Source organism: Sinocyclocheilus grahami, unplaced genomic scaffold (genome assembly GCF_001515645.1).
Source record: "Sinocyclocheilus grahami isolate Dianchi unplaced genomic scaffold, SAMN03320097.WGS_v1.1 scaffold901.1, whole genome shotgun sequence".
NCBI lineage: Eukaryota > Metazoa > Chordata > Actinopteri > Cypriniformes > Cyprinidae > Sinocyclocheilus > Sinocyclocheilus grahami.
This window is the reverse complement of record NW_015506080.1, coordinates 160,918-177,374: the sequence shown is the minus strand read 5'-3', so window position 1 is coordinate 177,374 and position 16,457 is coordinate 160,918. Positions and strand designations below refer to the sequence as shown.

The following is a 16,457-nucleotide window of genomic DNA, read 5'->3' as shown; positions in this document are numbered from 1 at the left end:
GGTTTATATACATGTTGCTGCTGATTGGGCTGACATTTTTGACACACCCACCAAAAAAGAGAAAACGTATCTCAAACCCCATTGCGCACCGTTTCCAGGAAACATGTGTTCAACCCGGAAACCGTAGCAAAACGTTGCGCACCGGTTTGAGCTTGAACGTGCCCTTAAAAAAAAGCACATGAAATCCCCAAAAATATGCCCTACAATATTCAGTGCCCTGTTGGAACTGTTAAAGGTGCAGTAGGAGATCTAGGAAAATGCTAACTTTAGCCTGATAGCACTGAACTTGAGCATCCCACCCTCCCTGCAAATCGCCGTTCAATGCTACGCCCTCTGAACGCATAAACGCACACAGATCAGATGATCAGAAACAACATTACTACAATACATCATGTGTCATTCACCGGTGAGAAAACTTTATAGCACAGTTAGTAAAAGTACAACAATACCAGGAAGGAAAGTCGTTCTCGCTCTGTCTGCAATAGCATATGTGACCGCGCTGATGACATACCCTGTCTGCCCGAACCGGTGTTCTGCCGAATTCAGCACCCCTGCCAGATTATGCACCCCTTCGTTGAAGTCGCTACCTGATTGCCTAATCCTAACCCCACCCCTAATCCTAACCCCTCCCCCACACCTACTCCTAAACCTACCAATACTAGGGGGTGCATAATTTGGCAGGGTGCAAATTTCGGCACTACACCGGGTGCGCAGAGGTATGCAAATACATATGTTGACAAGCAGGTAGGAAAGTCAATCAAAATAGATTGGACGAGCATTTCTTGGTCCTACACCTTCTACAGAATATATAAATACAGACGTTTTGATTGGACGAGGATTTCTTGGTCCTACACCTTCCGCAGAATATATAAATACAGATAAATACATTTAGACCACTTAACTTAATGATATTATAATGTTATTGGGACGTGAAGAGACTTTCAAAAAACATAACAAAAAATGTTTCTGAAGACAATCACCTATTGCACCTTGAAGTATCAACAGCCGAAGTCATTACAGCCCCTTAAACCGCTATGTAGAATTTGGGACAACACAGACACTGCTGTTGTTGAAGTGCATTGTCATGCTACAAAAATAATAACTTCTACTTGTTTTATTTAAAAGAAAGAAACAAAAATCAAAGTTACAAAGGAAGTAAATGTGGCCAATTTAGAAGCTGACCTTTTTCACATTTCTGGGGTTCTCAGCAGCGGAAGTCGTCATAGTTGGGTTAACTTGAAGAGCAGTGAATGGGAGAGTACCACAAATATATTTTGCCCGCACCAAGATGGCGGCGACGTAGACGTACGATCCAGCGGCCAATGAGGCGTCTAGGTATTTATTATGTCTATGCCATAGAAGCCCATCAAACGCGAAATAAGCGGACATGGCAACATTAGAGCGGACTCACGCGCGGCGGTCTTGCACATACACAGGCGTCAACACATTTGCAAAGGTAACGTTCAGAAAGAACAAACATGAGCAGGTGTGACATTGAAGGAAGCTGATAATAAAGAGAATTTAAAGAGCAAAATTAAATCAAAACTGACTGTCTTTGGCTGTCTTTGTTCAATGGATCACAAAAGGAGATTGGCAGCCTCCAGAATGGCAGCCTCAGTCATCAATGCATATTTTCCCCATGCGGTGAAAGTGAATGGTGAGTGTCATTCTTTTTTCCCCCTTTTTTTCACTGAAGAGGAAAAAAAAGTCATGCGGGTTTGAAACGACATGAACATGAGCAAATTATGCCAGAATCTATGGTGACAGCGGGAGGACTTTCAACAACGATCCCCTCCACGATTCTGACATCTGCTTTTTATTACAGATCATTCAATTATTGTAAATATCATCCCTTAACATTTGTAGAATTGAACCCGTTCTTAATTTAAATGGGGTGGACATTAACAGTAAAAAATGTACAAATAAATTTATTAGAAATCTATTTTATGAAAAGAGATCTATTAATTTTCCTGGAACATTTGTTTTCCAGAGATTATTTGGAAAAAAGCTTGGCTTCTTCCCTTTCGGTTTTGAATATCTAACAAACTTCGGGAAATACATCTGAAAGTACTTCATAATATTTATGTTAGTAACTATACTTTAGCTAAATGTATGGATATTGATGAAAAATGTTCATTTTGTTCAGATCAGCCAGAAAGAATTCTACAGCTTTTTTTTTTTTAATGTTACCATTCCAAAAAAATTCAGGGAAGATATATCTATATATATTCAACAGAAATCTGGTTATAATTGTGGATCAACATCCAAAGATGTTATCTTATGTTTTGAATCAAAAAATGCATCTGTCAATTTTATGATGAATCTAATGCTTTTATTTGGTAAATTTCATATTCATAAAAGTAAAAGAAATAGTTCTAAACCCTGTTTGAAGGTCTTTATGACTGATTTTCATTTGTATTTTGAGTCTCTCCAATGTATTGATAACAAAAAATGTAGAGATACAATTTTATTCGCTAAAGAGTTGAAGTTACTTGAAAATTGAACGGGTATATGCTGTCTTTTTTTTTTCTTCTTAAGCATTATTGATTTTTTTTTTTCTTCTATGTAATGTAAACCCGTTCCTTTAATTGTGTTATCTTTTTGGATGTCTTGTTAAAGTTGTAAATGTTGCATGTTATGTCTTTAATGTCTAATAAAAATAAAAATATAAAAATATATGCTAAGAACGTAATACTCGTGAGCTCATCTTCAAAATAACAAAATAAAGACAACGTCATGTTTTTGTGAGTTTCTGATTGGCTGCTGCGGAGGTGGGCGGTGTCATCCAGGGAAAAAAACTGAAGTGTGATTGTTTTGGTCAAACTACGCGAGCACAGCACAGCACGGTGAAAATTGAACGGGTATATGCTGTCTTTTTTTTTTTTCTTAAGTATTATTGATTTTTTTTTTCTTCTATGTAATGTAAACCCGTTCCTTTAATTGTGTTATCTTTTTGGATGTCTTGTTAAAGTTGTAAATGTTGCATGTTATGTCTTTAATGTCTAATAAAAATAAAAATATAAAAATATATGCTAAGAACGTAATACTCGTGAGCTCATCTTCAAAATAACAAAATAAAGACAACGTCATGTTTTTGTGAGTTTCTGATTGGCTGCTGCGGAGGTGGGCGGTGTCATCCAGGGAAAAAAACTGAAGTGTGATTGTTTTGGTCAAACTACGCGAGCACAGCACAGCACGGGAGGAGGAATGGAGGCGAAGCCAGAAAGTCACAAGGTGGGTAGCGATAGTGTTTGTCAGTAACCTTACGACGATGTCACATTTGACACCACACAAAACTATATATACATTTTTGACCTTTTTACGTATTTAATGTCTCAGGCTCTCGGGTTTTTTTTATAGCTGGAGCTAGTTAGCGCTAGCCCAAGCTGATGACTGACATGCCGTTCAAGCCTGATGGTTTAGTCCCTGTCATGTCTTTATGATGGGTTGATATTTCAAATACCACTGTCACCCATTGGGTAACACGTTCAGCAAGGAGGATTTTATTGAACGGCGTCACTGGTCGGGCCGGTTAACTGGAGAGCTTTGGTCATAACATAAAGCAAGATTGTAGCTTAAAACTAGCAGCTAGAATGAGATTCCATATGATGATCTGTTGTTTATCTAACTTCTGAAATCTATTATTTGTAAGCCGCTAAATTATTAATCTATTGTAGTCTATCAGGAAATGTCCACTATAGTATTAAAGCTACAATTATTTTATTGTTGGGTTATTAGAAAAAACAAACATTTAAATTCATTGTATCTATTTAATGCTGTTGATATGATCAAAACTGAAGGATAATCATTATATACTGACATCTTGTTTCAAATGATTCATCTATAGTTTTGTTGACATTTGGTCCTGCTGTAAAAGTGTGATGTTTTATGTCATTCATCAGCTGATCTTTGAGAAGGAGGGTGTTTACCTCCACACCAATGCCAAAAGAAGCAATCAGGACACAGCCATCCCTGGCTTCATCCGGATAGTTGAGCGGGTATGATCAACAGACTGTATCAGGATTAACATATTTTATTATTAAACATTTAATGTTATTATGTATTAATGATGTTATATGTTAGTAAATAATTTTGTCTATTTATTAACACCATTTACTAAACCTGAGAGTGTTTAAGGGCTGTTATCACATTTAAACTCTTGCAGGATGGAGAGCCGGCAATGGAGTGGAGCCCTGTTGAGGAGGATGTGAGAAATGCTCCTGCTGTCTTCTACACCAAAAAGGTTGGTAAGAGAATGACTTGAGTGGAGAGGGTGGAACACCAGGTCTGCTCTTCAAAGTTCAAAGGTCACTTGTCACATGTTCATTTAAAATCAATATTGAACTTAACATGTTCGAAGAAAAAAAAATATTTGGGGAAATTTGTAAATTGTGGTTTGCAGGCCTGGGAAAGTCATGGAAATAAGGGTCTTTGAATATTAATGGAAATTAAAACATTTTTGTCCTACTGAAGATATTGGCACACATACAATAAAACCATTTAAATCTCTATTAAAAAAATATTTTTAAAAATTACCATCCAGTAATCAAGAGTAATTGTAAAAGTCATGAATATTCAGCCACGAAAGTGCCGAAATCCCTGAGAAATGCTTAATATATCGGTGCTTCCCACAGGTTTGAAATATATTTGCGGTGGTAGCCGGGTGGAAAATCCTCCTATTACCCTCAGCACAAAAATGGTCAACTACATGTGACAAACAACAAATAATGTGACTTTTAACAATATTTTTATTTATTGAAACTCATTTTTTATACAGATTATGCTGTGTTTAGGGGGAAATAAAAATTCTTCAACTACACCAGCAGTGGCGAACTCCGGTCCTGAAGAGCCGCAGCCCTGCAGAGTACAGCTCCAACCCTAATTAAAACTCACCTGCCTGTAGCGGTTCTTGTAACCCTTCAGACCTTGATTAGCTTGTTCAGGTGTGTATGATTAGGGTTGAAGCAAAACTCTGCAGGGCTGCGGCTCTCCAGGACCGACATTCGCCACCCCTGAACTACACCATTAGCATGCATTTGAAATATAAAATTTTTATGAAAAAAAGACACTAACAATGATCAAAATTAAATATTTAATTAGTTTCTGGCTATTGAGCTAGGTGTTACGGACAGAATTCTGCCATTGGTTGGTTACAGAAAAAATATCTGTAGGAAATACAGTTTTAGAAGGGAAAATGTGTAATTACCATATACATCCAGCAGAGGTCCATAGAGATCCATTCATTTTTCTGAATGTGGCTAACTGCTCTTATAAATGCAATGTGGAACAAACATGATCGCACTTGCACACACAGACACACGCACACAAACATACCTGGTGTTTGTCTGTGAAATATCCACCGCGTCTCTCTGGGGGTCTCTGCAGCGCGTGTGGGGTTGTCAGTGGGAGTAAACTAAACTAAACTAAACGAGCAGCTATGAAACGCATAGGCTCTTCACGTTTGCTACCCTGTTGCTATACCTTTGGTTCAGAATGCATTTTGAAATTCACATTGCATTTTGCTACAGTTATCACGCGGTATTCTGATGAAAATGCAATCCCAAGTGTCCAACCCGTTAGTCTAAATTCATTTAGGAAAAACAGCATTCAACTGATAATTTTGCTACAGTTTTTGCTTGGACATATTAAACATATCTAATCAATTTGGGGAATACTTTTTATTTTAATTTGACAACTTAGCATTAAAATATGTATTTAATTTACATATTAAAACTAGTGTAGTAAATGGCAAATGTAAATTATATAATGGAATTTTCATTTTGCACTAAACGTTGCACATATGTATGGGAAAATGTCAATTTAAATACAGATACATTGCCATTTTGCATATTACATTTCAAAATGAATATATATATATATATATATATATATATATATATATATATTGTTACAAAAGTTTTCTATTTCAAATAAATGTTCTTTTTCTTTTCATCAAACAATCCTAAAAAAACGCATCACAGTGTCCACAAAAATACAGATAATTGATAACAAGAAAAGTTTCTTGAGCACCAAATCAGCATATTAGAATGATTTCTGAAGGATCATGCCACACTGAAGACTGGAGTAATGATGCTGTAAATTCAGCTTTGCTATCACAGGAATAACTTGCATTTTAAAATTAAAATAGAAAACAGTTGTAATAATATTTTGCAGTATTACTGTTTACTGTATTTTTGAGCAAATAAATGCAGTCTTGTTGAGCGCAAGAACAACAGGTGATGGTATCCTGTCACCTGAACTTCTGCTTCTCTTAATCTCTCTTAAATTCTGTTTCTTGAAAGGATGGGGAAGGAGGGGAAGAGGAAACTAAGTTTGACCCAGGCTATGAGCCAGACTGGGCCGTCATTAGTACAGTCAAGCAGGAAAGAAGGCAAGAGCACCCACCAGTCAGAGAAAAAGGTACTGTGCTAAACTGTTACTTGTCAGATGATGTGCACATGCGTTTAGATACCGTACATGCTCACATACATTTATATCTTTTGGCAGGTCAGTGGGGCTCCTTTTCCCTGCCCCTTTCAGAGCTGTACTCTCTTCGGAGGGCTCGCTTCTCTCTGGGCAGGAACTTCTTGGTGCTGACCACCAGAGGGGGCGATCCTCTCCCTCCCCTGCACTTCCAACGAGGAGGCGCTAGAGAGCTGCTAAAAGCCATGCAGCGTTACATCAGGCTGGCCCCGTGAGTGGCATACTAATTTATTCTTTTGCAACCAACCCTTTTGCATTTTAGTACCCATATATTTACATACTCTTGTGACATTCTGCTGTAAGGTCTCCCATGGATGGTAGGCTCTTCCTGGCATACCCGCATGATTCTGGGGCCCTATCACAGTCGTTTGATGAGCTGCACCTCTTTGATGAAACCAGTGCAGATCTTGTGTCTGTAAGTCATATTTGTTATGTTTTAGTTTGGTTAAAGCCACATAGCATAACATAACAACATAAACATAAACAAGGGCCTGTAAACATGCCATCTGATTGGTCATCTCTACAGAGGTTCATTCAAGACCCTTACGCGACTACGTTCGGGGGCTTCTCCAAAGTGACGAACTTCTTCCGAGGAGCACTTCCACATACGCATCAAGAGTCGCCCCTCAGTAACCGCTCACCTCAGGATGCCCATTGCCCACACCCAGCTGATGAGGAGCCAGGCTTTGAACTCATTACCTGTGTAAGTTGCATAGAGTGCTGACTGTTTGTGTATAAATGTTGGTTGTGCATAAACATAAAAAGAGATTGTACATTCCACCAGGGGGCAGAGCTCGGCCCCAGACCGCAGGTCAAAAGAGGAAAGCCTTTGGATAACTGGGATCAGTTTTTGGATCCAGAGGGCCGTGTCACTGATCCACAGAAGGTCAAGGAGCTGGTGTTTAGAGGGGTGCGTCTATGTTTCAGTGTTCTTTTTGTAATCTTGCTTACTGTTACAAACCAATGAAGTTTCCATTGAATAAAATCTCCCCTGCTTTTTCTAGGGCATTGTTCCATCTCTGCGGAGGGAGGTGTGGAAGTTCTTACTGGGGTTCTATCCGTGGAACAGCACAACGAAAGAGAGAGAGGACATCCTTCGGGTGAAAACGTAAGCTGAACACTTTTTTTATCACACGCCATTAAGGTGTCAAACATTGTATAGTGTACTTGTTCTCTCAACCCAGTTAGCAATCTAAATAACATGTACAGTGGTGTGAAAAAGTGTTGGCCCCCTTCCTGATTTCTTATTTTTTTGCATGCTTGTCACACTTTAATGTTTCAGATCATCAAACAAATTTAAATATTACACAAAGATTATGCAAGTAAATACAAAATGCAGTTTTTAAATGATGATTTCCCATGCTCGAAAACCCTCCAATGTGGCTGAATGAAAACAAGTCTGCAAAGAAGAGTGGGGCAAAATTCCTCCACAGCGATGTGAAAGACTCATTGCCAGTTATCGCATACACTTGATTGCAGATGTTGCTGCAAAGCGTGGCACAACCAGTTATTAGATTTAGGGGGCAATTACTTTTTCACGTAGGGCCAGGCAGGTTTGGGCAGCTTTTTTCCCTTAATAAAATAAATAATCATTTAAAAACGGCATTTTGTATTTACTTGCATTATCTTTGTGTAATATCAAAATTTGTTTGATGATCTGAATCTTTTAAATGTGACAAATATGCAAAAAATTTAAAAAACAGCCAACACTTTTTCACACCACTGTATTTAGAAGCTTTGTTTGGATCGCGATTAAAATGCAGTGGTTGCCTCTGATTTTAAATGGAAAAAGCATCCAAAAGCGAATCGTTACATCCCTATATGCTACTCGTTTTTGCTGTGGTATCAAAGAAGTATTCTGTTATTGAAATAATAAATAACCTTTTTTTTTTTGCTCATTTGCAATATGATCCGAGCCGTGGGTTTTGTGATCCGTTGCACCCCTACTCTCTTGACTTGTTATTTGAAGAAAAAAAACGATCACTGAAGTTTTTAATCATGCTGATTTGTCCGCAGTGAAGTTCAACCGATGTGGTTTTTTATTTATTTTTTTTATTCGGGCTACTTAAATTCATTTTGGGCTACGAAAATCTGAAGAATGTCTGCCCGAAGGGCTACCAGCGATTTAGAAATTTTGTGAGCCCTGCAGTAGGGACATAATTACTGATTATAATGACTTGTACTGTCTTTTTACGTGTTGCGTTGCGTAGCGTAGCGTTGCGTATCGCGCCACGTAAACATAAAACCATGTCTGCATTTGTGATCGGAGAAACGACAAACAACATGTGCTACTCTACACTGCTCAAAACTCGCGTTTGAATCGTCATTGGCAAATTCTTTAAATATAAAAAACGTACTTACAGGCTGTGAGTCAGAAACAGGCTTTATGCACAGACGCATTGTAGGCTACTCTGCAGGTTTAGGAAACAGTCCTCTTTAAAATGCGCTGCACACATCTGAATATTTGGGTTCATAGGCGGAGGGTGAACCAACTCCAAGTAAAAGCAGCCAAATGTATTAAACATAAACCCGTCTTTTTAGGCAAGAACCAGACATGGGTGTCGTGTAGGCTAAAAAAAAAATGTTTAATGGGACTGAATTTGTATTTAACGTGGTTACAATTTAATAAAAATATTAGAAATTGACGTTTCCTTTCCACAGTTATTCAAACAGCGAATACATTGTATATAGAAAGTGACATTATCACTAACTTTGATCTATCGCGAGTTTAAGCACTCTCAAAAAAACAAAACTATATTTATAAATGACTGAAGCTGTATACACTGTGAAATTAATATCTTACTTACATTGTATGTACATCTGCGCTTTATTGTTTATGATGAGAGAATTCGCAAGAGTCCGGAACGCGTGCGCACTCAAGAAAACTGATCTGTTTCAACGATGACTCATCTGAACGCTTCTGATTGGCCATTGCATTCCTAAGCTCAACAGAATTGTGTGTGATTGGTTAAAATGCTCAACACTGTAAAAACGCCTAAAATGAAATGCGGTGCAACATGAGCAGATCTTAATTTAATGTCGCAATGGACAATGTCTATTCATATTAACTTTGTTAGCAACAGACGTAATAGATTTAATTTGTTTGTGCAGGGGCAGTTTTGTCCAATTTAGTGTCATTTTTGCCCCAAGTCCCCGACTCCCCGTGGCCAGGGGAAGGCTAAGCCCGTTGAACTGTTCTAAAACAGTGTTGTAAATACAACTTAACCACTGATTTCTAGTTGTGTCCTTTTTTGGAAGGCCAAACAAAGTAGTTTCGCTTTCACAACGAAACACATAGCGTCACACACGGCGGGCTTGAGTGAGCGGAGGCTGGCGGCTAGAGTGAGGAACGGCCGGCGTGCTTGAGAACGGTGCGTCCGGTGTGCTTTCGGCAGTCACATGTGACGACCGCGGGCTGGACTCCACTTCGTCCACGGTGAAAGCCGATCCGGCGATCCACAGCGAGAAGTTGATGTATTTCCTCAGCGACCAGCACGGATCAGCTCTAGGCATGACAAAGCAGATATCGTCCTCTTTTGGAAGGCCAAACAAAGTAGTTTTGCTTTCACAACGAAACACACAGCGACTCCACAACATGGGGGCAGCAACAATACTACAGTGAGAATAAAAGTTACGCCTTCTTTCTTTGCGTGAACATTTGGGCGGTGTTATGCAAATCTTCCCACACAGTGACGTAGACATGTGGGGGCGTGTTTAAACGAGGCATTTTAGGAGGGCGTGGACAAGTCTTAACTTTTGTAAAGAATATCTCTTTGGGTTTGAGACTTTAATCTTTGCAACTTTAGGGATCTTATCTATGCACGAACAGCTTGTAACACTCCAAAGAGAAAGAAAAAATTGAAATTGCATTGTATGACCCCTTTTATTCATATACATAAACCCGACTGATAAGGCCAATAATGTGTCTACTCTCTTTCCTTTCTAAAACCCCTGAACATCTATGTAAATGATTCTTTTAATTTTTTTGCTCTTTACCTTTGATATTTTTCACTTCAGGGACGAGTATTTCAGGATGAAGGTTCAGTGGAAATCAGTTAGTGAAGAGCAGGAGATGAGGAACTCTCTCTTTCGAGGATACCGTAGCCTCATAGGTACGTTCAGCTGTGTCATAGGTCTTATAGAAAGTGTAACCGGTCACTTTCTACATCTGACTTGCTCCTGCTCTTTGATTGGACAGAACGGGATGTGAATCGAACAGACAGGCACAATTCCTTCTTTTCTGGGAATGAGAACCCAGGACTTGCACTGCTCCATGATGTACTGATGACATACTGCATGTATAACTTCGATCTGGGTATGTCATTTTAATTCCACCTACCGATCACTAGAGGATGCTATTATCTCTCACATCGCTCTCTCTCACATTGCTCTTTAGGTTATGTCCAGGGGATGAGTGATCTTCTGTCTCCTCTCCTCTTTGTTACCCAGAATGAGGTGGAGTCTTTCTGGTGTTTGACAGGCTTTATGGATTTAGTGGTCAGTAAACACACTTGTTTTCTGATTGTGTTATTCAATCGATGCATTAGCTCTGGATATAAAGTCTTTATGTGTCTTTAGCACCAAAACTTTGAAGAGTCTCAAGAGGCCATGAAACAGCAGTTGCTTCAGCTCAGCGTCCTACTGAGAGCACTTGATCCAGAGCTGTGTGACTACCTGGGTAAACACAAACACACATTCTCTATAAACCTCTACTTTCTATATGTGTTTTTTCTCTTTCGGCTGATGCACGGTGGAACAGCTGGTTTAATAAATTTTTTTCTCTCTTAGACTCTCAGGACAGTGGTTCACTTTGTTTCTGTTTCCGTTGGTTACTGATTTGGTTTAAGAGAGAATTCTCTTTTGAAGACATCTTGAGTCTGTGGGAGGTAAGATGAGACAAACAAGTTATTTGTATGATTTTCTATGACTTTCATTAAACAGTGTTTTTCTACTATGTTGTATGTGACTGTGTGTATGTTACACAACCAATTTTGTCATGAACAAAAAAAAGAACACATTATGAATTTTATATTAGGGTAGAATTTCTGAACTTGGCTCTTTTGTAAACTCAGATGATGTCACTCTCTTAATTATGTCATTTAAAACTGAAGTTCATATTCTATTTTTAAAACATTGATATAAAATGTACCATCATCATTAATAATGCATTAAATATGATGCGTTTATAATTCATTTGAATCGATATATTTTAGCAAAATATACTGACTGATGATAACTACATACAGCATGTGAACTTAAAGTAGATTTCTGTTGTATTCTGTAGTTTAATTAACTTAAAAGAATGTGCAGTCTGCTATCACAGTATATTTATATACACAAAAGTTTGATTCTTAATATTTATTTGTTATATTCATTTATTAAATATTAAAGACCCACTTCTCATCAGTGTTGTTTTATATTCTGGATTTTATATATATATATATATAATGTAGAGAGAGAGAGAGTTTTTGTACTTCAACTTATTTTATTACAGTTAGATGCCATGGCAAAAAAGTTTGTTTTTCATCTACTATTTATTTTTATTTCATGCTATTTATACTATTTTATTTTATTTCAGCTTTAATTTCATTTAGCGAAAATTATTTTTATAGTTTTATTGAACATTAACAACACATGTTTTGCAGGTTCTGTGGACCCGCCTGCCTTGTGAAAACTTCCACTTACTTATGGCCAGCTCCATTCTTGAGTCACAGAAAGAGGAGCTGATTGGTTCAAATCATGATTTTAACTCTATACTGAAGGTGTGTATAGAATTGATTTAGCCCATGGAAATATAAAGCAGAACCAGGAATATGACATACACAGTAAGCTAGTTGGTTGATTCTAAACGTGTGTGTTTCCAGCACATTAATGAGCTGACCATGAAGCTGGATCTGCAGTCAGTACTCTGTGGAGCAGAGGCTATTTATTTGCAGCTGACACACTGCAAGGTGAGACGGGACAGATATGACTGCTGATATGCTATGAAAAATAACCATGGCCATGCATACTACATAATGCTTACTGACTGCTCTGTTCTCAGGAGCTGCCTTCGAAAGTGCAGGAAGTTCTTGGGCTGCGTGTCCCGTGCAGCTCATCAGACGAGAGTCCAAACTCAGAGCCCAAAGAGACAGACACACTTCTCGCTCAGTCAGAGGCCAGAGGAGTTTCATCCTGCCAGCCGTTTAATGGGCAGACACCACAGCGCATCCCTCCTACATACCCCTAATTCCAGAAGGTGATTGGCAGAAGGGGAACAGATGATTTTAATTTAACTATAATGATGAATAATCGTGATAATGATTAACTTGTTTATAAAATATGGGGAATGTAATTCAGAGATTGAAATCTAGATCTGCAGGAACCTAATAAAAATTAGATCAGCTGACTATTTTATATTGTACTTTCCTAAGAAGGACCGAGTATTTTCCACATGCTGTTTAAACTGTTGAGTTAATGGCTGGGCATTGCAGGCAGAGTTTCTGAAGAGAGGGAACACTTACATCCTGTGATGCTTATAGTGTGAGCTCATATTTTATCTGTTACTATTTTATTCTTTTATAAGCATTAGATATAATTGTTGGAGCCACTTGTAACAAAGTTCATAGTTATGTGAAGAGGGAAGCGGGAACTGGCGAACATATAAACATGAAACTTTAGTTATCAAATAAACAAACACAAAACAAAAATAAAGCGGCAGCCCCTCACAGACGACTGCCGAATAAAACAACAACATAAAATGTTCCAGGCCTGGTCCTTTCTGGTCCTTCATTATCGTCTCTTCTCCTTTTCTCCTTCTGGAGCTCCTTTGTGGGACTCTTAATCACTCATGTCACCGGCCTCGCTCTGTTCCCACGGCTCTCAACGCTGCCACACTCGTCACATTACTATACTCGCAGTACCCAAAACCATGTTATTCGTTATGTATTGTATGATGATGTATATTTGTTCTGTTATCTCTGTCTTTGTTTGTGTTGCCTGTCTCTCCCTCACTTACTTTTCCCTCTCTTTACTGGCATACTCAGAAAATAATGGTGTGCACTACCATTTTGCATGCAATGTAGCAAGAGCTACTTCATATTTCTTCTTTTTTAACATGAAACTTTTTCATATGGCTAAAGAATAAAGCATTGAAATTTAGACCCTGACATTTTGAGTTTGAGGTATTGTTCTTTGCCAAATGTCCACTTTATTGTCAGTCCTTACCCAAATAAGAGGATTTTTAACCTTGACAGCCTTGACCCCCATCACAAAAGCTTTTCAGTAATCCTTCATAATAACTTAGATTAAAAACGTTAGCTTTATATATGATATGCATGCATTATCTGCATTACATGCATATGCACATTCAGATAATAAAAAATGTAATGGAAATGTGAATTTTTATTTTAATAAATTAATAAAAGTGTTTTTTTTTTGTTTTTTTATTATCTCAGTATCACAATAAACCACTAAAAAGCTTTCTCTGTAAAACTTCAAAATAACCTTAGAATTAAATTACATGTAAATGTTCAGATTTTAGTTTTTATTTTAATAAATGAAAAAAACGAATTCATTATTAACAGCCTAGATACATATTTTCACTTTATTATTATTATTTATTGTAATACCCTAATACACAGTGATGAAAATCTTTCTCTGTAACACTTTATTATAATTTTGATTTAAAACATTATATGTATTAGCATTACATTACGTCATGTGTAAATGTCCATTCAGATGATAAAAAATGTCTTGGAAATTTTAATAAATTAATAAAGCAAAAGTCAAAGTCCTATATATATATATATATAATTTAAAATCCCTATTGTTTTTACCCACCTCTCTCTTCCCTTCAGATTCTCACGCAAATGAGTGGATAAGTCAGATAAAACCACTTCATCAGCTACAGGATTACAACAGATCATCCAGTTTAAGAAAAAAGCCTTAAAAGAAGAATGAACTGAGAGATGAGAACTTATTAGATCACTTTTATTTTAAATGTAATAGTTCCTCCTCCTCCTTTTTTCTTATTATTTGAAACCAAAAAAAAAAAATCCATGTTTAGAGTAAAATGAAGAATTGATGAACCAGAAAATCTTATATTTCAACATTTGGCATGTTTTGTTGAACCATTTAATTGATGTCTGTCACAGGACTCCCCACCAATGCTGTCATCACACAAACAAACACATTCACACACTCCATCAGCAGGTGTCTGACTGGGGTTAAAAGATCAGGGTAAATGGGGTCACTGTTGTCCACTGTCCTGCCAAATGAGCTGGAAAATGAGGGGTGGAGAACCACGCCTCCTTCTCACCGTCCTGCTCACTGCTCTTTCTGCTGTTCGTCCTCCTCTTTTCTCTGTCCGTCTCTCTCTCGCCCTCCCTTCATTTTCCCACTGTGTTTGTTTGAATACAGCTGCAACGTATGAATTTAGCATGGCACTTAAACAGCCCTGCGATCTGCCACCCTTCTTTGTCTTGTACACGAACACACACTTTTACTCCTGAGACTCATCTTGTCACTTTTACGGCTGGCATGACCTCGCTTTACTGGAGAACAGAAAATAAGAAGAGTGTCTCATTCAAACTCAATCTGCACTGAGTTAAGCTCTAGTTAGTTTTCAAGGGCTAGAGCAGTTCAAGCAGCTCTGTGGTGTCTGAGTGAAGTCTCCCTTTGTGCATTTGAGAACTTCATCAGTTTTTAGAGGGTTATTGTGTGATGAGAGTTATATCGGACGTTTCACATTGTTCTGTTCTCTTTACTTTTCACACAAATGGGAGTGAGATGAATATGTTATTCGGGACACTTTTTCTATTGCTTTTACAAACACCCAGACTTACAGTTTTCACCTGGTGGTTTATAAATCAGTGAAAATAAGTCATATTTAGAAATCCGAATATCATAAAGTCTTAGGGTTGGGGTTATTTGACGTGGGCCAGTTAGCGATCACCTAGCAACCAGTCAGAACACACTGGCAACCACCTTAAACATCCTACCGATCGTATTGCAACCCCCTGGCAACCACCTATAACTTCCTATAGCACTGTGTCAGTCAGAGACGTGTCTTCTCTATAGATCTAAACAATGTCTTCAAACTGTTTGCTGATTTGTAAAGACATTAAACAAATTAAATTCTACAACTTTCTGAAATACATTTTTATATGAACTCAAACTAAAAATATGCTATTCACATTCAACAGTTTTTTTTACATTCACTCTATGACAGCAATTGTCTTGTTTCTGTATTTCTATCAATTCAAAAATGAAAGAATTTAATATGAATGGAAAAAAATGTCTCTTAAAATTATTCCATAAAGATCTGTATTATGTTCTGTATAATTCTTAACTATATTCTGTGTAACTCTATTCTATCCACAATCATTTCTTATATTTCTTTCACCATATTCTATAATTCTATTTATGAGAAAAATCAAAAACTTGAGCTAATATAACCCCTAACTATTTATATACATATACATTGGACTAAACAAGGCTGAATGTATTTGATGAAAAATGCAGTATGAATGTAATATCTTCTAATATATTATATATGTATTACTTCATTTGTAAAGTTGTCATGGCAAAAGTTTTGGTCTTAGTGCTGGTGTGTTGGGACCACAAAAGCTATAGAAGCAAATTAAATTCACACAAATAGCTGAAGTCCTGTGAATGAATGCACTAAATTATAAATAATGATAAAAAAAACTGTTGCTGTGAAGAAAGGTACAATCAAATTTTCTATGACTAATTTTTTTTACAAAAACTCAACTTCTGAAATGTTTAGCCACCTGTAGACACACTGACAAATCCAGTCCTGAGGTCTCCACTTCAGCGTGTCCTGCTGTGACTGTGAGGGCAATCCAGGAGTCGAGTGCGAGCGTGTGAAGTGTGTGTGAAGTGAGTGGGAGCAGAAGGCCAGGCACTGGTGTCTGACAGTGATTTGTAAAGAGAGACAATACGGCTCATTGACCTGCCGGTTCCACTGTCTG

At 37.6% G+C, this 16,457-nt stretch overlaps 1 protein-coding gene across 1 annotated transcript; it reads left to right on the top strand.

The window, feature by feature from the left end:
- Window positions 1-3,120: 3,120 nt before the first annotated feature.
- Window positions 3,121-13,631, top strand: LOC107563983 (TBC1 domain family member 17-like). The gene is made up of 17 exons (XM_016248953.1): window positions 3,121-3,234; window positions 3,903-3,998; window positions 4,166-4,243; window positions 6,303-6,420; window positions 6,508-6,694; window positions 6,787-6,898; window positions 7,010-7,186; window positions 7,268-7,393; window positions 7,488-7,591; window positions 10,501-10,595; window positions 10,682-10,798; window positions 10,880-10,980; window positions 11,062-11,161; window positions 11,272-11,369; window positions 12,129-12,245; window positions 12,348-12,434; window positions 12,527-13,631. The coding sequence occupies exons 1-17, from the start codon at window positions 3,208-3,210 to the stop codon at window positions 12,710-12,712; spliced, it is 1,926 nt and encodes a 641-aa protein (XP_016104439.1). The 5' UTR covers window positions 3,121-3,207; the 3' UTR covers window positions 12,713-13,631.
- The last annotated feature ends 2,826 nt before the right edge of the window (window positions 13,632-16,457 follow it).

Coding starts and splice junctions, on each gene's coding strand:
- LOC107563983 (XM_016248953.1), top strand. CDS start 3,208: ATGGAGGCGAAGCCAGAAAGTCACAAG. Junction 7,394..7,487: donor AGGAGCTGGTGTTTAGAGGG/GTGCGTCTATGT, acceptor TGCTTTTTCTAG/GGCATTGTTCCATCTCTGCG. Junction 12,246..12,347: donor ATTTTAACTCTATACTGAAG/GTGTGTATAGAA, acceptor GTGTGTTTCCAG/CACATTAATGAGCTGACCAT.